At 43.5% G+C, this 24,422-nt stretch overlaps 1 protein-coding gene across 3 annotated transcripts; it reads right to left on the bottom strand.

Annotated features, from left to right (window-relative positions):
* Nucleotides 1–288: 288 nt before the first annotated feature.
* LOC147884274 (protein PIN-LIKES 6-like) lies at nt 289–18,236 on the bottom strand. 3 transcript variants are annotated; one of them, XM_087398548.1, is made up of 10 exons: nt 17,672–18,236; nt 17,453–17,532; nt 17,173–17,297; nt 16,877–16,998; nt 16,610–16,795; nt 6,863–6,919; nt 1,451–1,551; nt 1,288–1,340; nt 983–1,171; nt 289–840 (listed from the first exon to the last, which is right to left on the bottom strand). In XM_087398548.1, exons 1-10 carry the CDS (start codon nt 17,846–17,848, stop codon nt 716–718), a joined length of 1,215 nt encoding a protein of 404 aa, XP_087254674.1. In that variant the 5' UTR covers nt 17,849–18,236; the 3' UTR covers nt 289–715. The 3 variants fall into 3 exon arrangements, with proteins under 3 accessions (XP_087254674.1, XP_087254675.1, XP_087254676.1); XM_087398549.1 differs by having other exon boundaries at nt 983–1,093; XM_087398550.1 differs by having other exon boundaries at nt 712–840; nt 980–1,171.
* Nucleotides 18,237–24,422: the final 6,186 nt, after the last annotated feature.

The raw sequence follows: 24,422 nt of genomic DNA, 5'->3' as shown, positions 1-24,422 counted from the left end.
AGGGTGGCTTTGTGTCAATAATCTCCTTGACGAATCGTAGACGACGTAGACGATAATCAACATCTAGAGGCATATTTGATACAAGACTTTCATTTTTGAAGAAATCTCAACTGCAGTCACCTGGCTTTACTCACGCAAACATTTCTGGAAGTCTCCAGAAGTATTCATCCCTTAATTTGGCCCAAGCCATATAGCTAAATAATACAAAATACTAGATGCAAGTCTAAATAATACAAAATACCAGATGCAAGTAAAGGTAAACAGCTTTGCCCTCGCAAAACTACAAGTTTATAAGTACAGACGATTGTCTGGTCAAGTAAATACATCAATAAAGAGGATCTCATATTTGTTGCAAGTGCTCTGTCACAGAATCTCCCCTAGTTGGTCGTCTTCAGCTCGGACTGTACATCCTTGCAACTTTTCAAGCATGGGCAAATCTCTGGGTGAGCTGAGGTGGTTTGTTTGCAATTCTAAAGAGCCTTCCATGAAAATTCGGCCTTGCATGCAGTTATTAAACTGAGAATTGTCTCAGCGGTCACCATTTTTCACTGGGTTTTCTCGTAGCGTGTGATGGTTTCATATCCAGTCTGAGCCGAGATTATTCCATTTTCTAATGGGTTCTCTGGTATACAAGTGATGTTTCCAATTCCCAACAGCATCAGGCACATCTCAGTAAACAGAGAGGTGATTGGAAACAGCACCGAAAAACATGGGTTCACGACAAGATACCAAGGTACAGAATGAGCCAAGCTGCAATAGAAACAATGGAAAAAATATGCTCCCAAAAAAGGATAGCAGCAGCCTCTCTCTCAGCGACTCCCCTCAAGGCCGCTACAGCTCCTGCAAGGGACGTGTGTTTCAATCAGTGAAGGACATCTTTGCGTCCACTTGATAGAATCTGAAGTGATAGAGAGCACAAAAGAACTCGAGGCATTACAAAAAGATTTTACAAGGAGAAAGATGACTACTTGGCAAGAACAACCTGCAAGGATGGAAGATGGCATTGAATGCTGCAAAAGTAGAATAAAACGGAACAATGGATTATTTGCTGGAAGAAATCCCAGTTTATCAGCCAACAGCACAACACCAATGCCTGCAGTAGGTACAATGAACAATCGAGTGATTGTGATTGCAACTGTAGTGCGAAGGCCAAGCTTGGAACTTCCTGGACCTGAAAAAAGTTAAAATTTCAGATTTGAAGCCTTTAAATTTGAATCTTTCAGCCATTCTGAGCCCCATCTTTGAAATGCAGTTGCTGAAGTGTCAAAAATTAATCAATCCACTTACCTCCTGCCAGATTCCCTCCAAGCGCTAGCATTATACAAGGTATCATAGCCCCTCTGCAAAAAGGTCAGACAAGGACATGCTCACCGAGCTTTGGCACAGTTTTACCACCTAAAATCGTAAATAGTGCAACATATATGCAACAGTATGCAGCCTGAGAGCTTACCCCAGGAGGCTGAGAGTATCTGAAAAAAAGTACAGTGGCGCATCATCAGTCAGAAAGAAGTTCTTCAAGAATGGTATGCCACCAACAATGAGTGCAAGAATCTGAACAAAAAGGACAAATGGACTAATGCATCACTGGTGACTGAAATTGCAATCTGAACATAGAAATATACGTATTATACTTAAATGGAATCCCACAACAATGTACAAATCAAGAGATGAAGCGTAAGATCTGAGAGTATATATCCTGAATCTAAAACTCTTATATAAGCAGACAAGAAAATAAGTGAAGAGGCATAGAACTTTTCCTACTTCATTGCTTTGAGATGCCATCTCCTCTTCTTTTTTTATTTTGTGTCTGAAACAAAGGTCTTTAATGATGACACATTTATATTCATCAAACTGCAAATAGGTTTTTTAAATATTCAGTCCACCCCCAAGGCATTTTGAGTGAACACACATAGTTATAATATTAAGCCTCATTGTCCCAGTCCACAATGTTGGGACCTGGTTCATCCATATACCTTTATAATCTTATCAAGACAGAATCTGAGGGGTATAATTGGAAATGTGTGTTCTTATATGTTAGAGGTAGCTGTGTACCTGTACACTGATTGACCTGGCTCACGTTGGATGGTAAACATTAACTGGTTTACTGACCTTAAAATATTGAAAGAAGATTAGTAATCCATGTTATTGTTAGTTAGAGCACAACAAGAACTTGATTGAATGGCATTTCCTTAGGTTATGGTCTGTTTTTACAACACTGTATGCTGGTTTGTGTATTGGTATCATGTTGCTATAGTAAAATCTGAAGCTATCAGCAAGTGTAGTTAGAAAGATCGTCAAACCAAGTGCCATTGTCGACTTGACGAGTAATACACCCATCCAGTTGTATTGATTCAAGATCAAGGTCTGATGTCAATACTGTAGGAATATTACAATGGTATGGTTATGTAGGTTAGACTTAGCGTAATTATTATAGTCTAATTTATGTTTTCATATCTGGGTTCATATATAACCCAGGTGTTGTGCTTTCATTGTCGAACTATTCAGTGGAGCTTTCTATGTGGATTACACTCTCGTGTCTTGTGTCCACTTTGCGCCTCCCCAAAGTTCCAATATTTGGTACCGTATCGTGCCCGTCACCCTGAGCATTCTGCCTTGTTCACTTTGGGGACGGTTCGTACTCAGATTCATGGGCATGTTCATCACCCTTCTCATGGACACATTTTGTGGGTTCAATCATGATGATTTCTGCTCAAGGTCGAGCACATAGATCAGTGGTCTGTTCGTGCCCATTTTGAGTAGGAAATCGTGGGCGTTTTCTACTACAGACAGAGGCAAAATTAGTTCAGTGTCTCACACCTGGCCACCCTAAAACGAGCTGATTTCCAGCTGCCTGTGCTCGCTTTTCACTGGCTGCTAGTCATATTCCTGATGATTCCCCTTAACCACAGGCTTTTTTGGACCTAGTCCCTGGTCGTTTTGTATCTATCCGTGCTCGTGGGTAATCATTTGTTGCTGCTTAACGTTGTTCTTATAAAACACGATCTCATACAGTCAGATCTCGAGCAGTTTCAGTTGCTGGTCGACAACTGCACCTGACACTGCTGACTTTGTGGGGATTCAGTTCATATCTTGCTCCTACGGGCTCGGCCTGTTTATTTATGAGCAATCCAGTTCTGTGATTCATCTTTTTTATATCCCTAGTACAGTCAGTATGCAGTGGGGTGCCTCATCTATAAGTGCATGTCCCCGTCTGATAGAGGACCAGAAGGAGATTTGAGCGTAGAAATGCCCAAGCTTTTTCTCTGATTGCATTGCTAGTCAAAAGATGATCATGAAAGATATCAAATCATGCAATCATGCCAAGGATGCATGGGACATATTGGCAAATATGTATCATGTCAAGAAAAGGCTACATCCACCACATAGAGTTTTTAAAGACAATAGCTATAGTATGAATTGAACTTGACGTTCTTTTCAAAAGTAAAACAGTTATAAGATGAGACCCAAGCAAGAGCTGTATGGGTTACGTATGAATGTTGGCAAGGATCTAGGAACATATGTCAACAAGATGCAATCTATTCTAGACAATTGCAAAAGTCGGAATAAGAATAGTTGAAGATGATGCATGCGCTATCCTACTATCTAGTTTGTCTAACAAATTGCAGATACTACAAAAACTAATATGGGTTTGGAAATTAGTTCTTGTTGATGGAATTAATGTCATTGTATTCTATTGATGAATGCATTCTCCTATCGATGGGGAAATGGATCAAGGCTATGTGAACACCCCTATTTCCTTTGAGAGAAGATTGAAGGGTATTTCGTCAAACTTGTGTGGTGTGGTAAATTGTGAGCGAAATTGTAGCGAGATGCGATGTAACCCATGACTTAGAGCGTGGAATAATTGATTAGCTAAGACATGATGTAATAGAAGAAAAGGCACAACCAAGTGGCAGATGAACCTTGGGCAGGAGAAGACTATGTAAAGCCTGGCATGATGACTGAAGGACAACGTTTTTTGTGCATCGAGCTTGCTCTACTACCCTATCCTCTCAAGAGGTTCTATGTCAGTCCACGCCTATGTAGTTGCATTCATTCTACTTCTTGATATGCTCCTCTACTTGGTTTCATGCTTATCTAAGCTCCTCTACTCATACGTTAGTTTTCTTCTTCTTTTTCTTCCCATACGTTAGTTTTCTTCTTCTTTTTCTTCCCATACGGTAGTTCGTATTGTTTCTATGCTTTTAGCAATTCATAATTTGCTATGCCTATAATTGCACTAGCTTAGTGACTCCAAGGCATGCAAGGCCTAGATATGCAAAAGAAAGGTGGAAGCTAGGGGAGCAACCAAGTTAGGAGAATGCTCAACATACTTGGCTTCATTGTACAAGGTAGTGCACAAGTCACCAAGCAAAGATCCTATTTGAAAAAGTTATTATTATTATTTTTTTGAACAACATGACATCATTAGCTCTCAATGTAATTGTGATTCTTGCTGTACAACAATGACTACCCTATGGCAGATTCTACATTCTAAAAATTATGTAGAAATGTGTAGTACAAAGGCTTACAAGCTTTGTAAGTGAGAGCAAATCTTCATGCAAGCGCACACACATATATTGTTAGAATATGAAGCCAAGTTGAATCAGTTTGGTGTGTACTAGTGTGTTCTAGTGTGAGTTCTAGTCTAGTATGTCCTATGGATGCCACGTGTCACATTGGGAGTTATCCCATATGCATAGGTGTTCATATGTGTATGTGTGCTCTATATAAGAGTTGTACTTGTCTAGTGTCAAATTAATCAAGTATCAAGCTACAAGCTCTTTGGTCTACATGTGAGTACGTTCATTTTAATTCATTGCTCTAGTCATTTCATTTCCATTTCATTATGTCTCTCTTTGAGTATCACTTCCTTGGGAGCTGCCATGTGTCCTCCCTAAAGCAGATGTACTAGAGGGTTTCTTACTGTCCCATAGACCTTTTTGTCTCCAGTGGACGTTAATAGACTTTCTTTCTTTCTTTCTTTCTCTCCCTAGCCTACCCTTTCTCTCTCCCTCTCTCCACTATGTGCCTTCATGTGGTATCAAAGCCTCCCTTCTTACCTTCTTCTTGCTCTATCTAGAGGATGAGAGAAGCCTGCAAATGGAAGCTCCCCTCTCCTCTAAGGTAGAGCCTCCCTTCCCTTAGCCTCGTCATGGTTCCTCGCCATCAAGTACTCCGGTGTCCTAGTGATTGCTCGTGGTCCTTGTTTGTGAGTTCAGCTCACTCCCGCATCAGTTCGTGGTTCTCCCTCAGCATTGGCAAACATTCCTCATCATTAGTTGGTTGCCAAAAACTTGTTTTTGGAGCAGTCCGGTGGTTGTTTTTTGACCGTTTGAGGTTTGATTTCGATGTTTTTTGACATTTTGGCACTACCCAAACATAAACGACCCTGTCTCACACCATTCGAGAAGAAAAAAAATCGACTTTTTGTCCGTTGCAACTGTACGGACCTCTGCAGGTGGATGTGCGATAGTGCTAGGAGTCCATACAACTTGTCAGAAGGTGATTCCAAGCAGTTTTAGGCTATTTTTGGGCATTTTTTCGCTTAGATTTGGACTCCTGTGACCTCCAACAGTGATTTCAGCTTCTCGAGCTTACCCATAAGTCATTTTGATTGTACCAACACTCTGGTACATTGACTTGAGGCTTCCGACAGCGGGGAATACTCTTTTCACACCTCGTCATCTCCGACATTGCGACATTGTAGTGTTTGATTGTCCCGAATAGTCAAATATCATTTCTCTAATCTTGGTACACTTTGGTGATCGCCTCGATTACTGCGCCATCTGGTGCCGTCTACTACTGCTGCTACTGCCCTCAAAATCCATGCCAAAACTTGCTCGTGATTTCGCCATAGATTGCCTCTCTTACTGCCTTCATTCGAGCTTCCCATTGATGCTCACGGATTTGATTTGAGCGGCCCATGATTTGCGTCTTCAACTGGGAAGCTCTCTTGAGCATTTGGTGACTCTCCGATCGGCACATTAACAGTCATGGCGTGATCTCCCTTGGTAGCTGCTCCTATGGCCTTCATTGACACATCATTCGAGGGCATCCTCACTTGGTTCTTCACCAACATCCCTCTTTGCATCAGGATGTGCACACTCTTGTGCGGTAGCTACTTCGGGCTCATGGGTTCTCTGCCCTTGCTATGCATAAAATAAATGAAATCTCTTATATTTTTTTATATGTTAGAGTTAAAGGTTCTCTACCTTGAGTAGTCCCTCTAAAAAGAAAATTCGAAGAGTTAATAGAGGTCCTCTGCCTTGGATAGTTCTCCTAAAATGATGTATTTTCTCTTATATGTTTGGTGTGACTCCATGTTCCTAGTTAGAGTCCCTGGAGTCGAGAGGGGGATGTACTATGGGAACCATATATTGGTAGTGATAGGGTCTAGTTATCAGGCCTGGCATATGAGTTCCAAGATGTTGGTGCATTGGTCTTCTAGACCTCTGAGTTGTTCATGCATCCACACTGAGACATTAGCCTTTGAGTCATGTTTGGGATGTAAAGCCATGTGAGTGCTCAGTCCGACCTCTGTACTTTCATTTTGGTTCATTGCTCTAGTCATTTCATTTCCATTTCTTATGTCTCTCTTTGAGTTTCACTTCCTCTCTCCCTAGCCTACCCTCTCTCTCTCTCCCTCTCCACCATGTGCCTTCATACATCATATACACACATTTCAATTAAGGTCAATGAATATGAGCACAAAAATAAGTGCATGCTTTACTTTCTAAATAAGCAAACCACAACCATCTTCACCATATTCGAAAAACTCGAGGAAGAACCCTAAAATAGGAACATAGCTCATGGATACACAAGCCAATAACAAATAGATAATCAAGACTTTGAAGCTCACCGAAGCAACCACTGGTGGCTGAAGGATATCTTTAAGCCTTTGGAATAATTGAAAGATCTGAAATCAATAAAAGGTCCAAATCAGACATCATGACTTTGTGCAAAGCATATGCAACCATATCAGTAATGGACATTGTCCAAAAGACGACAAAATATTATGTCACACAATACCCATTGCAATCAAGAACCTTTCATGTAGACATTGTCCAGAAGATGACAAAATATTATGTGACAAATGTATTAATGAACTTGTATTAATGCTTTGAAATAACCAACCATACAAATGAGCAAAACCAAAAGGTGTTGACCATGGGAGAACTAAATGGAGCTTGGTTGTCACACAAGAGAAACCAGCCTATTTCTGGAGAACCCAGCTCTACATAGGGAATCTACAGAACAAGGGCTAGCAACCAAGGTGACAGACTACACATCCAACAAATACCTCTCGTAGTGAGGATACAAACAATGCTTGAAAGCCATGCCTTGAAGACGCACTCCCGTCTTTCAAATACTATCGCTCTAGAACTTGGAGTCCTGTGCTCCCAAATGGTGGGCAAGGTGTGGATGAGATCCTAATAGATGGCAACAAGAGTGGCTGCCAAGGAACCTATTGTGCTCCCATCACCAAGCTACAACAACAAGCATCCCATATGTTCCATGCAGTAATGTTGGACACCATCACCCCAACACTATCCTATGCCTCAATCCTATGCTGAACGCAACTGGGAGGCACCGCATCATATGCCTCAATCCTATACACATGCCGTCCCTGAATCTGATAAGCTAGGGAGATAAGATCGATCGAGAAAGCATGACCCCCCTTTATAAGCCCGGCAACCATCCCCCTAGTCAAGTCACTGCATCTGCTGGGTGCTAGCCACAATCCTCAAAGCTGCTAACCAAATCCTCTGTGCTATTGGGCATCGTCTCACTCATCTACCCGAATCTGCTCAAACCATGGGCTAATGGGAAAGCCACCATCCTCTTGATCATCTAGCCGCATCTACTGTAATAATGGGCCGATGGGAGCCTCCATGAGCCACCATCCAGAAGGAGTATGAAATCTTCGTGGTCTCAAGCTAGTCCAAAGATGCGACCAGAAACAAGAGATAACCTCACACCTCTTGCTCAACCCAATGGTGCTTCCTCGAGAGGGACGAGCTGCTGCCTCAAGCTACAAGCCACGATCAATGCAGTTTGTATAGGAGAAAAAGGACACATCCTCCACTCTATCTATGTGCCCTACTTGAGCAAGCCAGAACCTCCCCGTGTCCCACTAAATGTTCTGAAGAGGTCAACCCTTCCATAGCCAAAGTCACCATCGAGCTCCCTTCTGATATAAGAGGACCATGTCTGGGTCGATAGTCCAAGTCTTGACCAAGCGGGCCACTATCCTAATTCTCTACAATGTGAGCCCATCGAAAACCTTTTCATCCTAATGGTCCCAATCTATTCGGCTAGCAAGAGGCCCCTCATCCCGACCCTGTAGTATCTACAATATTAAAAACTCCATGACTGTTGGAGGAACTGCATCCTATCATCTATGAGGCACTCTAGTCCTCAAAAACTGAGCAGACCAATGATGAGGGGTCCAAGTGGTGATCAATCCCTCTCACTAAGAGTTGAAAATCGATGTGTCCATCTTTGCCATCTTTATGCTCCCCCTTAGATGCAAAAGTGCCTACTCCCTATCCTTTGCATCCAAAGGGAGCTATCTCCATATCCCGAAGGACCTCACTTGGCCAATGTCCCACTATGCCCACCCTATATATAACCCGCTGCCCAAGCATATGTCCCTCTGAATCTTGGACCTTGGGATGCCAGATGATTGACTACTACTCTATCTTCTTGTTGCAGCATGCTGGCTTGTCCCAAATAAGTCCTCCAGATAGGCACTTCTAGACTTTGAAAAGGTTCCTCAACGGGAAAGCCCTTCCCTATGAGGGAGGCCCTCCAAGAAATCCACCTATGGGATTGCTGTCACTGTCCACCTGTGTTGAGGGTGTTCCTGGGAAGCCCTCACTAGAACAAGAGCTTCCAAGGCTCGGAGCTTGGAGTGAGACCAAGTACCACCAACTTGCCCAAGAAGGCTCAGCTCTGCATCTCTTGGTCAATGATGCCAAGGTCTTCCTGGGAAATATCACTACCTACAATGCTACCTTGGCTCTAGTGTTTCGAGTGCCACATCCAATTCTGTCCCATAGGAAGTTGCACACCAAACGCCTAAGCTCTCCCATGCAACCCCTGTGACAGCACCAACATTATGCTATGTACCAGCTAGGACCTAGTTGGCCACGAGAGCCCTACTTGCTAAAGAGAGTTTGGTGGAGCTCCAATCATAGAAGCTTGCGCCAGAACCGTGGCAATCTACTCCTCTATTGAGATGTCCATGCCAACTTGGCCCCCAAGATATCAATTGTCTTCCCTCGCAGCATCCATCTAAAACCTAGGGCCGTCTCCACGGCCCTCCTCAGTTGCTGTAAGGAAGTCCAGTTAATTTTGGCCGTTGAAGCCACGTAGTAAGCCTCCTTGACCGCCTTAAGGCTCACTGTGGAATCCTCCACATAGTGTTGTGTCATCTGCAAACTCTAGAATCTGCTCCTCTCGGATCGGGAGCCTAGATCGAGAGCCTCATCCCTGTAAGGCCCCTAGCTTGCGAGCGCAAAAACTGGCCTAGCGCCTCTATAACAGAATGGAAGAGAAAGGGGGCGAGCAAGCAACCCTATCAAATTGAGTGGGAAAGAAAGAAAGAAAGAAAGTTTATTAAAGTCTTCGGGAGACCGTGAAGGTCTATGAGACTAAAGATAACTGATACAATGAGCATAATGGTGGCGGTCTCAAAACGGGCCAGCCAACCGTTTCTACAAAAAAAGAGGTTATGAAGGACGGTGTGTCTAGTCCTGATACAAAAAATATGTGTCTACCTCCAGATGATACAAAAAAGAAGGGTGGGGCACCAAAAATGGGGCAGAGGGGGGAGATACAATATATATGTGCAGGTGGTGATCGTCAGAGACCAATCATAAAGGGGCCGTCAAATGGGAGGCCAGAAAAAACCTGCGATAGATGATTGGCCTCTGACGTCACGCGGCCTAGTCGAGCTCGGTCGTTGGGGGTGGCGGGTGGCCCTGTGGATGAGGGCAACGGTAACCCCGGTGGGGCGGGCAGAGAGCAGAGACGAGATGTCATGGACCCGGATGTGTGAGTCTGTCCGTTGGCGCAGCTGTCGTGGCTCTAGCTCTCACTCACGTCCGCGTCGTCGGCTAGACTAAGGAGAGGTATCCTGTGACTGGAAGAAATCAGTGATGGGCTGCTGGGTGTCCTCACGCTATGTGCTGCGCGTTTCGCCGTGCTCAGAGAGAGGTATCTTAGTGGCGAGTCATCTCATGTAAGAAAGCGGCTAGGCATCGCTGATCCGGGAACTGCAGCATGTGTGGGAGGGGCCAAATCCGTTGCGGAAGAGGCAATGGTACCGGCCTCGAATGGCATAATAGATAGGACATCTGAAAGCAAAGTGCTCCTCTGACTCGATCTCCTGCAAGTTGCAAAGTGGGCAAAGGTGGCCCTCTTGTGGGATACCCTCTGCGCGTCCGCTCTCGATCCGTAATCGGTGTGAAGAAACCCTAAACCGACCGAGGGAGATCCGGAGCGTATGTGGTAGATGAAGCTGTGTGTAACCCGGAGGTGTGATGAAGCCCTCCTGTGAGATCTGGAGGCAGTGTCGGCAGTAGAAGTCGAGGTTCACAAGAAGCTCGGGGTGAAGAAACCATGTCCGCCAGGTGTGGAGCTGGAGCAGATCCGCTCGAATGAGCCGGTTGACCTCCTGGTCAGTGGGGGAGAGGGGAGATGGTGGAGTGTCAAGGCTGTACTGAAAAGGAGGCAACCGGTCTAAGTCGAGGCCCAGTCCGGTGAACCAACTGGAAAGATGACTATACCAGCATCGCTGGTCCCCATCAACGGATAAGGCCATAGAGGAGGATAGGGCTAGCCAAGGTAGGCGGAGGCGACCGTCAGAGGAGGAGCTGAAATCCCTAACTCTGTGTAGATAAGTGATAGCCTGGAAAGCCGCATCGAGCTGTAGGGGTGGGGCGCCGAACTCTGCTAGAATGATCTGGTGTGGTACCGATGGTTTGCTGTGGATCATCTGAGCAAACATCAGTATCTGTATGCGCTCGACTCGAGCCCACTCTGTGTCTGAAAGGTCAGCTCCCCACCACGGGCTACCGTACATGCCTGTTGAGCGGACCAAAGAATCAAAAAGGAGAGACTTGGTCCGCGGGTCTAGGAAGTGGGAGTGGTAGCACTGTCGCTCTAGCCTAGCAAGAGCGGCATAGCCCCGGCTGATCCTGGCCTGCATGGCCGGGCGCATCGTGAAGATCGGGCGTGAGAAGACAATGCCCAAGTATGTGTAAGAGTTAACTGTCTCAACAGGGTCGCCGGCGAAGAGGAACTGCTCTCGGTGCATAGCGGGTGTGGAAGTGTTGAAGATCATCACCTTGGTTTTCCCAAGGTTGACCTTCAAGTCATGTGTATCACAGAAGACTTGAAGTCCATCCAGGTGTCGCTGAAGACCAGTAGCAGAAGAGGATAGTAGTACTACATCGTTTGCGTATAGGAGAATTTGGATGACAGCCTCCGCAAGAGAGCAGCCTACACCTTCGAGTCTCCTGATGGTGGTCTCGAGCTCGTTGATGTAGAGGCCATATAGAGTCGGTGACAAGGGACATCCTTGTTTGACTCCAATAGTGCTCGTGATCTCTGGGGTCCAGCTGGTGCCAATCCTAACCTGGCCTGTCACCCGCTCATAGAGAGCTACTACTTCCCAGATAACCTCCGAGTCGTAGCCTAACTCTTGCAGGCATCTGACGAGTCGGGCACGGGGAACGGTATCGAATGCCTTGCGGAAATCCATAAAGCAACAATATACTCTCTGTCTCTTGTGTCTGGCCTCCTCAATGATCCCTCTAAGTGTAAAAATGTGATCGTAAGTCGAGTGATCCATCCTGAAACCGGCCTGTCCGAATGCTCTGAGCCCCTGTACCTCTACGCAAGCACTGACCTCGCCATCTAACACTGATGCATAGATCTTGGACATAACATGTCCAATCATGATGGTCCTATAATTCCCTGGATCCATGGGATCTCCTGCTTTGTGAATGGGTGTGATAGTGTTCAGGGTCTAGGCTCTGGGGAACCCGTGGCAGACAGCTTCATTGAATAGCGTAGCCAGGATGGGGGCTAGAGTTTTGATGCCATAGGCAACAAACTCTATGCATAGGCCCTCATGATCCTTAGCTCGGCCGTTGTGAAGCTTAAGCGCTGCGTGGGTGACTCCCTATGTTGTGAAGAGGGTGTAAGAAGTGGGGCGGGGGGTGGCTGAGAGGTCGGGAGGAGGCTGATTAGGGATATCATAGAGTGTACGTGCATAGGAGTGCCAGAGGAAAGTGTCTGTGAGGGGGGAGGGGGATCGGCGTTCTAGGAATTTCCTCCGAAAATCCTTGGAGTTGCTACTAAACAGAATGTTCAGTAGCATATCCTCATTTTAGCGCAGGAAGGCTAGCTTCTTGTGACGGACTAGTCGACGATAATCCCTGGTGAGATGTGGGCTGGCCCTAGCGTTTCACTGGGTCGTGAGTCGGAGTGTGCGGCGTAATGCTTTACACTCGTCATCATACCAGCTATTGTAAGGGGTGGAGGGCGGGTGGACCGAGTAGTGGAAGGAAAAATGTGGCGGGCTGCATTGTGAAGGGAGTGGTTGATGAGGGCGGCTCGGTGATCTAGAGAGGGTATGGTGTCTATGTGTCTGAGGAGGGAGGCTAGGTGGGCTGAGTAATCAGGTGAGAGGTTATGATCAAAGTGTATATCATGATAGGTAGTGTAGTGCGGGGTGTGGCTGGGGGCTCGAGGCGCAAGGATATGAAAGAACAGGTAAGTGTGGTCGGCTCCTGGGGGTAAGGGTGCAGTACGGAAGTTAGTGATCTGTGGGGCTAAAGCAGGAGATCCCAGAATGTAGTCGACGACACTGGCTCCTCCGCCATGTGGAAAACATGTGAAACCAGAGGAGGCAGGCCACCGGTCTAGTCCATTGTAGATGACCAAATCATGTATACGTCCAAGGTCCAAAAGAGCCTGCCCATGTGCAGTAATGGGAGCACGACTGTCGGCCGAGGAGCGGGGGAAGCCCGAGTCCTCTGTGTCCATCTCAAGTAATAGGACCGGATCTGAGTGGAAGTCTAGGAGTGATGTCTGATGTGCACCTGTCCTTGCGTTGAAATCCCCAACTAGGAGGACCTCTCCACGTAACTCCACAATGTTTGAGTAGAGATCTAAATAGGGGAATACCCCCGTATCCTCACGTAGCATCCGTGCGAAATGTGATGTCTCAGGAGGAAAGTAGTAGACTGCAATAAAGAGGTCATGTGTGGAGGGGCGTCGCAATTGGAGCCATAGGTAACAGGCATGGACATCCCGTCTAACCATGGATATCAAGCTCGTGAGTGCTGAACGAAAGAGTACTGCAACTCCACCTGATCCTCGGACCCCCCCAGTATATCTGGTCTCCTCACGGATAACTGACTCCCAGGTATAGCCACTGACCGAGGGGAGAGGGCGCTCGGGGCTCTTATGTGTCTCTGTATAGAAAACGATGTCACGTCCAGTGTATGACTCTGAGAAGTTCCCAGGGTCAGACCATAGGGTACCATTACAGAGAATGCCTAACCCATAATGGCCAGCTACAAGCATCTGATTAGGAGTCAGGACTCCCTGCATAGAAGGCCGAGTCCCCTCTAATACATCTATCTAAAAATCCTAAATGTTGCATGGTGCCCTCCAAGAAAGACCACTCCATCCTTATCGTAAGCCTTCCCAAAATCTAAGAGAAAGATAGCAAGAGGTTGAGACTCCTCCTGGGCCCAATCCAAACCCTCCCAAAAGATGAAGATGTTGTCCAAGATATTGCGTTCCTGAATGAACCATGTCTACATGTCATGGATGGTGTCCACTAGGTGGGGCTGCAACCATAGACTCAAGACCTTGGCCAAGATCTGGTACACGTGTTCAATAGAGTGATTGGTCTCCCCCTACCGCATACCTACCCTGTCGCCCTTTTTGGGATCAAGCATATCGATCCGCGACTCGGGATGGCGGGAGAGAGCTTGAGCTGAAAATCTTCTGAAAAGCCAGTCAAAGAGGGATGCAGATGTGCTCCCAAAAGCACCTGAAGACAACCGGTGTCAATCCGTCCTCTCTAAGGCACTTCTGACGGGGGGAGGGCCTTAATGGTCTCCAAAAACTCCCCATACATAAAAGGCATCTCTAACTATCTACTCATGCCTTGAGACATGACTTCTGGGATGTGGACCCAAATAGACTCCTTGGATGCAACCACAAAGGGGGACTCCTCAGAAATCTATATTTATCTCGAGGATCTCATGGGGGTCCGAGTGCATGTGACCGCTCGCATCTCTCAGTCTTTGCAGCTCCATCCCCACTGACCTAGAACCCATGGTCTGAAAGAAGTGCCTGATCATCTTGTCACCTCGTTGTACCCACCGGGCTCTAGATGAGTGGTAGGAGAACTCTGCATGACAAGTCTCCAGATCAAGCTGCGTAGTCATGTCTGTCTACAACCCACTGCAAACCTGAGAACTGCTCCCTGGGACGCTCAATGGAGGGCCAAGTCATGTCTCAATTCTCTCTCGTGCACCTGAAGGATATGGCAGCGTGGGACTGCAGCTCCTCACTGCTCCTCTAAGTCGATGTGCTGCCCAAAAAGCCCAACTTCACTTTGGACCAACATCCAGCTGCTGCCATATCTCTATGACCGCCTCCTATACCTCCTATTCCCATAGTAGCAGGGCATCAAAAATGTGGATCCCCTGGGAAAGCCCACCACAGGTACAAACCAATAGTATGAAGTGCCAAGGCTCACTACTACTGTGTTAAACACGTTTTATAAGAAAAAAGCACATGTTTTACTTTATTGCAGCTCAAAGAAATGGCTTTCTGCATTGCCCTGCACCTAAAGAGCTGAAAGTTTTGCACCACTCATGGAGGCATAAGACTTTTGTGCTGTAGAATTTAGCTCTTACTATAGATGCAGCACCTTTCTTCTAAACACATCTTAAGGCTCATGAGCTTTCAAGAAAGATGTAAATGCAGATCTGTTGACGAAGTCATGGCACCTACTCTTTTGACAGGTAGGTTGCGAAGGATTGTACATGCAAGTGGGTAGTACCCACCACGTAATATCAGAATGTCATATATATAAGGCCCTGGAGTCCTAGCAGTTAGGGTCGTCTTGTTGCCAGAGCAAAGCGTGTGCATAGAGTGCAGCCGTATTGTTGGTTCTATCTTGAAGGCCGATTTGGCTAAGTAATAGAAGAATCTTATTTCCAGTTCGCTGTGTCCATTCTTCTCAGTGCTTCTAAGTTGAGCGCTCCCCTACGCTTCTTTCACACATTGCATTCCTTCCTCCTCCTACACTGCGAGGCGAACCATCTTCTGGGCATCTGGAAATGGAGATCTGTCCCACATACCCAGAGGAAAAGAGAAGGGAGAAGCATGGGGGGGCGAACCGAAGCAGCAGTGCGCAACACCGTGATTCATGCATCAATAACATGTGGCTAGAGATGCACGCATAAATATCATGATTCCCGGACAACTGCCCAAAGGTATGTAACATTTTAGCTTTTAGTGCAGACCTGGGATCTAAAGGCACATAACATATACTCTCAATACGAGGAAATACAAGGGAAAAACCTTAAGCTGATGAAACATACCACTGGAACATGCACAAATTTGGAGGTCGTGGTTCTAGGGCATAATGGCCAAGATGATGTGCAATGAAGATAAGCATGGTAAGCAACAAAAAAAGTCTGTACATTCAGAAATGTCTAACAATAGAACATCAAGGCTAAGATGAAGACTGATCATCAAAATTTTTGTGACCTCAGAACTGTTATAGAAGATCAAGTGGTTCACTCCAACATCAATCACAACAAAACTCAATCACATATGTAGACTCTCGACTTCATGAAAGTCCACTCATAAAGCTTAGGACATTGTGTTTATCATACTAGGTAACATGCCCAGGACTTCTTGGTCCTATGGACAACACATTGCATCCCACAAAATCTCCAGTTTGTGCATCAGTTTCAAATGTTGAACGCACTAATTGTACTAAAGATACAACCTTTAGTATTTGCCTCATGGCATATGGACTCTGCGAAGAGCTGGTTTGCTAGCCTTCATCCAGTTCTCGGCAGGACAATTCCTGTTGCCTTTCATACACAGGTGTGACCTGTGCATGAATTTCCACTGGGAAAACTCAGTGCATCCATGATATATGGCATGTACAAGCTCAGGAAGGATCTACTGTCACTTAGTCAGCCAAACAACACATGCTCGTGGAGTTCCAAAATGAGAAGTGCAAGACAACACAGAGGGCTCTATAGACTCATTGCAGAGCCTTATTTTCAGCAATATTATGTGTTCCAAATTTGGTCGTGCATACCAACTACCAGCACCCTGTCAACAAACCCCCACCTGTGCCTGCGTTAAACATTCGTTTTTTCTCCAAATTTGACAATAATGCAATTCGTCTTCAAAAATTTCCCAGGGTACAAAGCAGACCCCAAACAGCAGTTTCTGTGAACTTCAGAACATAATATTTCATCTTTAAAAATATCCAAAGGCAAAGATGACTGCCCCGGAAGAACACAACGGAATGGAAGAAGACGTAGACCTTTGTTTTCAGCCTTGATGACCCTCGGAGCCTAGAACTGCTGTCATCGTCACTTCCTTTGGCATTCAAGAGTGGAACAGCAGCACAGGCGTGGCTCTCTGTATCAAAGGTTGCATTGCCACAATCCAAATGTTCAGAAGGAGAGAACATGTTAAAAACAAAAGTATAAACGATCACTGCTCCCACCTGCAAAACCGGGAAGAATATGAATTCAGCTTCTCTAAGTATATTATAAGTCGCTAGTAAACATAGATCGTGCCAACTTACCCATTGTCCAAAGGATATGTATGCCACCCCTAGTTCGCTGCAAGAGTCAGAATCTCCAAACACGCTGCTTTCATTTCCGCACACTGCATCTATGAGGACAAGTGGGAGGTTCCCAATATTCCCTGCCAATTAAGCAGAATGTCAAGCTAGTGCTAAGGTGAGGAAATCTAACCAACATTACAACCACAAGAGCTTGATCTAGAGATCCTTCGCCACTCAAGATAGATAACAAACATCCAATACTGTCTGGACTCCGAACTTAAGGGACACTCTTATCAAAAGCATTGTGAGTTTACCTATGCCAATCATGACAATCGTGAACTTCACGAATTCTTTGGCTGGTCTGACAATGAGCACCACAATGCAACCTATGCTGCACCCGATCACAGCTGCTAGCACCACGTTTACGGGGATGAACCACCTACAAAAGGTCAACATAAGTCATGCTCCTCCACGCGTACAATTTTTTAAGCCAGCGTAAAACACGCTTGTACGTGGCGTATGTGGACAAATTAACGCAAAGCTTCTGATAGTGCAAAATCTCAGGAGAAGTGGGAAGGTAAGAGGGAAAGATACCATTGAAGCATCTTTTGGAATGTGATCGCCGTCCCCAACTCAGTAAATATCAGGCAAGGCAAGAACAATGCAAACACAAGCTGCACAGCAGCGCAACCATCCAATTTAAGAGGCGCTTGCTAATCCATGAAACCGAAAACAAAATACAAGGATCGCAAAACCAGGAGAACCACGAGACGCGAAACGTACAATGACTGAGCAAATGCGACGTCTCTTTACCTTGCTAAGCAACTTAATGCCACTCGCTGAAAGGATATTGATACGGGGAGTGGCCAGAAGAAATCCCAGTCCGCACATCACTAGGACCTTGGCAATGGAAAGCAGGGCAAACTTCAGTGACATTAGAAACGAACTAGTTTCGGAGGTCATGATTCCGAAATAGTTCGCCAAGTGCATTGGAGAGGAGCGAAAGTTTGATGGGGCTGGCTCCTATTGACGCATGCAGGGCCTATTTCTGTTGTTCCTCGTTGGCTCTTTCCTCCTCTCCTGGCTTGCTGCGTGCTCACTTTGTTGACCAATTGGCAGAAGCAACGCAGCGCGATGGAGGCCCCCGCAACGGCGCATCTCTTTAACCTCTACAACTGAGCTTTCAACTGGCGTGGGTTCTCTTCAACCTCCACTGCCGAAAGTTTCCCCTAGTGGAAGCGTGAGGCGGAAGAGAAGGCTGCTGCTACTACTGTGGGAAGCTGCGGGGGGGGGGGGGGGGGGGCTAGCTCGCTCGCTCAAGCCTGTAACGGCTGTCGATCCAGACTGAAGTCACAAAGGAGTCCATAAGATTAGTGTGGGAGCTGCCCATATGAAATATAAACGCGAATGATATGCTGGGAGAGAATAGGGGAGGGGAGGAGGTTGATGGGAAGACGAAGACGACGACGAAGAAGAAGAAGAAGAAGAAGAAGAAGAAGAAGAGGGTAGAGTAGAGGTTGACGAGAAGAGTGTGGTGACGATTGAGTGACTAACTCGCATTTTGCATGCCCCCCTCTCACCCTTTTTTTGCCTTGCACGTGTATCGGCTCTCGATCTCAGGCCTTTCTCGCTTTCTCGCCACGTGCCCCCTCCACCTCACCCCTCATTCCTCTCCCTTGTCTTCACCCTTTGCTTTATTCTTTTGTCCTCGTTTGCCTCGCCACGTGGCTTCTCCACTCCCCCCCTTTTTTGACTCTTTTGCATCCTTGTGCCAAGTCACGCGGCCACTTGGCACCCCCCCCTCCCTCTCTCTCTTTCACTCGTGGTTAAGCCGCGTCTTTAAGAGATACCATCTCTCTCTCTCTCTCGTAAGGGATCACTCATGGTTAATAGTGATCACCAAGTTTTTAATAGATAGCATCTCTCTCTCTCTCTCTCTCTCTCTTCTAGTGAACCCCACAAAATTTTCTAGAGCCCCATACCCTCCAAAGATTTTATCAATAAGCCATAATAAATTAGCCCTACGAAGATGTCATAATCAAACTTCATTGACACATAATGGACACGAAAGATGATGATTAAAACAATTACAAACCATTGGTTAAGAAATTATAAGGATTAGTGATGAAACCACTTATATATTACACATATGTTCAAACAATTAATAAAACTCATGTTAACGTGATCTAATCTATTGACTTTCAAGCATGACAAACAATGCCTTCAAACAATGCCTTCAACACCATCACCATTCCATAGACCCCTAGCAAGGTGGGAATTTCCAAAAATTATTAAATAGGCAAAAGACAAGGAGGGCGGAGAGGATAGCCAAAATACTCGTAATGCGGAGGGGATATTAAGGAGGACCTCTCTTTTGCCTCTATTTATGGGCTAAAACCCTCTTATGTTTTTCACAATACCTCTACAATAGTAAGACCCCATGAATAATAGGTTTTGCATGTCTTGAGTTCGCGATCCACCCTTTGCATGAAATTTCGAAGCTATCCCTTTCTCCTTCAATTGGTTGGGCTACTACTCTTCACCTAAAAAATCGATTGAATTACATCAAGGCCAAATTTCTCAAATTTGAAAAATAAGGGCCTCTCTCGTCAAGTTAAGTTATATGTATAGAATAATTTAGTGAGATTAAGGACTCGATTGATGGGAAAAGTAGATGAGAAAACTAATGGAGGAAGTAGGTGAGGGGTCAATCAATGGGAATTTAAAAGCAATCAATATTCATAATCCCATATCTATAAAAGGATACTTGATGGAACAACTCCTCCTCCTAATTGCACCAATGTTCAATGAATGTGAATGGGAAAGCATTGAATATAGTGCTATTGTAATAAATATTTTTAAAAAGCCTTTATGAGACATCTCATACTTTTAGCTACGTTTTCTCTTTCCCCATAAGGATAACTAGCCCACAAAGTAAGAGCCACATATTTTGTTGATAAAAATCAAAGCTGGCCAACAATTTGAACTCACTCACCCACCCCTAAAAAAGAATAGATTTGACATTGTACTTAAGTCGTACTTATAAGCAAGACTAAACAATGCATCTCGATTCCCCTTCTTTGTTCCTTGATCAAAATGGCATCATTCTGGGGGCTACAATTGCTTAAAGCAAAATAACATTGATGTGTAAATGTATTGATTTTGGGTCTCCATTTAACTAACTCTCACCATCCCTCCCCTTTTTCAACAATACACCACCATCCACTCCCATGTGACCAACTCCGCCTACATGCACCTTTCTTCTATATTTTTCTTCCTAGCACGTTCCATGATCCCTCTACACATCTTATTCATTCACTAGAAGCATCCATCAATTTATTCTTACGACAATGCCATTCAAATATCATTCATCAAGCCTTTACAAAAAAATATTAGGTCTCAACCCCCCCCCCTCTCTCTCTCTCTCCAACTCTTTCTCTCCAAAATATGCATAGACTAATAATTTTAGATTCTCACATTTCAAGGAGAGCAAACAGGCAATGACCAATGTGTGCAATTATCCCTTACTTCATTCTCAAGCTCGTGCCGCTGTATTCAAAAAGTGAGCTCAAATGGAAGAATCTTGTTATGTTAATGATATGCACAAATATGTGAATAGAAGAGAATGAAACCTTATATAAAGGCATTCTTATGGATCCACCATTTATTGGAGCATATATTATAAAAGTTGATTTCTCTTTGCAATCTCACTAGATTCTATGCCCTTGCAATCATGGCATTTACTTTAGTTCTCAAAGTGGACAATTTTAATATTGTTAAAAAGTGTATTTGAACCTAAAGTTCAAACAATAGATTATGCCACTAATAGTAGAATAAAGGATACTAATGTTTCCTTATGTTAGGAATAAAGAATGATGCCAATTCCAACAATGTGACTAAAAGTAAAGGTGTGTATCCACTCACTAAATGTGATTTGCTATTTGATTCAAAGGCACTAATTGCAATGGAAGGAACGATGACTACTCCCACCTATGTCTCATTAAAAGGTAATGTGAGTGCCATGTGCAGTTATGCCATTTACTTTAGTTGTCGATGTAGACAAGTTTAAGATTGATTAAGGTGTCACTAAACCTTTCAAAAAACCATATAAAGCCACTAGTCAGGCAAAATCTTCTAAATGTGATTTTTGTTTGATACTCAATGACAAGATCCATGTCTATTTCCATCTTTCTCTTTAAGAAGATCATCTTTATATCCCCATGTAGTATAAGGGCTAAGCCTTGAGCCATGGGCTTGGATGCTTAAGCCTTCTATGCCATGGGCACAACAATAATGACAAGCAAACAAGCCCTCTTGGCTCATAGGCTTTTAGCCATTCCATATATATGACGTGGGAGATGTGGAGCTATAAGGAATGAATTAGGCCCTTCTAATGGAAAGGCCACTAAACAAGTTAAGCTTTGCACCATTGGGGTTTGCTTATGAGGGATATAAATTCTCTCTCTCTCTCTCTCTCTCTCTCAATTGCATACATACAGGTGGGTGCATGCATGTGTGTATGTTCAATGGGTGTGTGCGTGTGCATGTGTGTGAACACACACACACACACACACACACACACACACATAGTAATCATGCTCTCTTTGAAATCATCACATGTTCTCTATGTGTGTGTGTGAAAGAAACACAAATACAACATGGAGTACATCAAATCAAGAAAAACCATGCTCCCAATTCCTTTAGCCTACACCTCTTACCAGATACAAGGACCTATGTTACAATTGTGTATACCTATGCTACAATGGAATCAACACATATTTCCCTCTTTTAGACCATGCATTGTTGTCGATTGAGTTTGATAATAATTTGAAAACCATCACATGGTCAAACAACAAATATTTCTCTGTTAGACCATTCATTGTTGTGGATTGAGTTTGATCAAAGTGATTTTGCCTCAAAAACCCATTCCATTTCTTTCAATAAAATTTCATACCCTTATCAAAACAATGATGGTTTCAATAGGCTATTCAATCCCATTCTCGTGGGAGCTTGGGCGTATACTTTTTCTAGTGAAATTTTGTAAACATTTTGCATATGACCAACAATTACGGGCCATAGCTAATTTTTTTGAGCTGAAATGTGGTTAATCCAATATCATGTCTAAAATATCAAAAGTTTACATCCTTGAACCCGAGAATAAAACAATTTCAAACATTCTTTTGATATTTAGGCATTAGTCTTGCACTCTATAAAACATTGGAATTGTTCATAAAAATTTATTCTCCATATATATGCAAGTACATACTTCTTGAAAAGCTCACCATTAGAGTTACCTAGAACAAAGGAGAAAAGACATCATCTAGTAATCTTGGCAAGGTGTGCAATGTAGCATTACAATTACACAAACACCTTAGATGGCATGCTCTATATCTCATTCCATTTCTGCATACTTGAATTTTTTTGTAAAACTACGATCTATAGTTTACAAAACTATTGCATGGGGTAGAAAGTTTGTCTACGTGGAGAAAATTTTATATATAGACTAAAAAAATTTGAACCATACATGTGCACTATTATCATAAGAAATTCTACATTTTCTCATTTCTCATTATTTTATTTTTCTTGTAATACCTTAATATAAGGTCCATGTATATGTTAAAAGGGAAATAAACTATTAATTCATACTAGCAAACCCGTAGTTTGCTATTTCAAAATTTTCATATTTCTCCAACATTTTTTCATTCTTTTACTTGATGAACCTCGATATTGGGATTTAAAAAATCCAATTGATGATCTATAGGACTAAGAACTCTCCACTTACATCAAATATTCAAAATATTTACTACCGCTTTTTTCCATCTGATGGTCTATTCGTCATCGTGGTCAATTTCATTTTTTGAGCCTTCTTACCAAGGATTTAAAAATTCACAATCTCACTTAGTTAATCCTATGCATGAATAATGTTGTTTTTATAAACTCCATTTTTTGGGTGTAACACCATTTTTTAAGGTGCAATCTTGCCTTGGTTCTTATTGTGATGATGTATTGCTATCAAAATCTATGCATCACTATGCTTATATCATACTTTTATGGTCATGAAGCTTTGTGGACCTCTAAATGAGTAAATAGCTTATACTTGCAAATATTGTAATGATTGGATATCATTTCTATACATGCACATCTTCTTATTTTTACAATGGATTATGCAAAATTATCACTAAATTGTTAATTTTGACAGTCATGCAATTGCATGCTCGAAAATGAAAAAATATGCATGTCCAACCATACAAATGATGTCCATCATTATAAATATTTGTAATTATGAAGTACTTACTCATTCAAATGTCTTGGAAAAGTTTAATGACCTTTGGATACATAGAGATATAGTAGAGGGATACGGATGCAGAATCTTTTGATTATAATGGATCATCCATCATCGAAAATGAGAAAATGTGCATGTCCCACCATTCAAATGATGTCTGATCCTTATGAAACTTTGAGAGTAAGGTAATTTCTCATTTAAATTTATTTTTAAATTTTCATGACCATACCATACATACATATATGTTATAGGCATGGTGATTCACAACTGTATACAATGTGTGCGCGGACATGAGGAAATGTGAGTGTCCCGTCATACAAATGATGTTAGATCAATATGAATATTTGTGAGTATAAGAGAATTAATCATTGAAAAGATCATCGTAAAGTTTTATGAGCATCAGCGATATAGACCTATATTATAAGCGTATCAATGCACAGTTTTTGGCACTTACGCACTGTGCATGTTTGAAAACGAGGATGTGCATGTCCCACAATAGAAATGATGTCCAATCATGATGAATATAAGTGATTATAAAGAAATTACTTTGGTGCTAACATGCCCCCCTTCCTATGCTTTATCCAATCCCATGGATTGTGCAAAGGCCATGGTTGTTGAAGGGTTGTCACGAAAGATCATTCCTTTTGTGCCCTTGTGGAACCTTCCCTGGGCTACATTGCTTCATAGGCTTAAGTGGATCATTTGTTGTGGAACTATTGCTGGTAGGATGGATATTTTGTTTGGTGATGTGTTAGTTCCAGCACCAAATTCTACTATAGTTGGCATGGCATGGAATGATCAATTGGTTAGACGTTGGGTGGATGTGAGCACTTGTGACCTTTCAAAGAACTACAAACAAAAGGAAAAATCTAAGTTGTAAGTTAGTAGGAAGAAGGTATTAGTAGGGGTTGATGTAAGACCCTAGTGGTGCTAGTGTTTGCAAAAGTAAGTACAATGTATTCTCATGCTCCTCCTTAAGTCCCATATTTGCTTTGAGTGGGACTTTTATTGGATTCTCATCAAACTACTATGTCTTTGACATGCTATGTTTGGACTTATAGAGTTGTGCATGACATTTTGCCTTGCTTCTTGGAATTTTGCATTTTCAAATCTATTTTATGGATTACATTTCATTGAGGGATTTACTTGGATATTTATTTGATCCCAATAAGGTTATGGAATGATTTGGAGCTCTATTTGTCAGAGTCATCAAATCCAAAGGAGTGTATTAATACACCATACAAACTCCTAAAATGAGGACTATGGCTAAAGAGGCTTATA

This window comes from Dipteris shenzhenensis, chromosome 27 (genome assembly GCF_047967505.1).
Source record: "Dipteris shenzhenensis isolate YYH24624 ecotype China chromosome 27, Dip_SZ_1.0, whole genome shotgun sequence".
NCBI classification, from domain to species: Eukaryota; Viridiplantae; Streptophyta; class Polypodiopsida; order Gleicheniales; family Dipteridaceae; genus Dipteris; species Dipteris shenzhenensis.
Note: the sequence above shows the minus strand (reverse complement) of the source record. Positions and strands in the feature narration are given on the sequence as shown.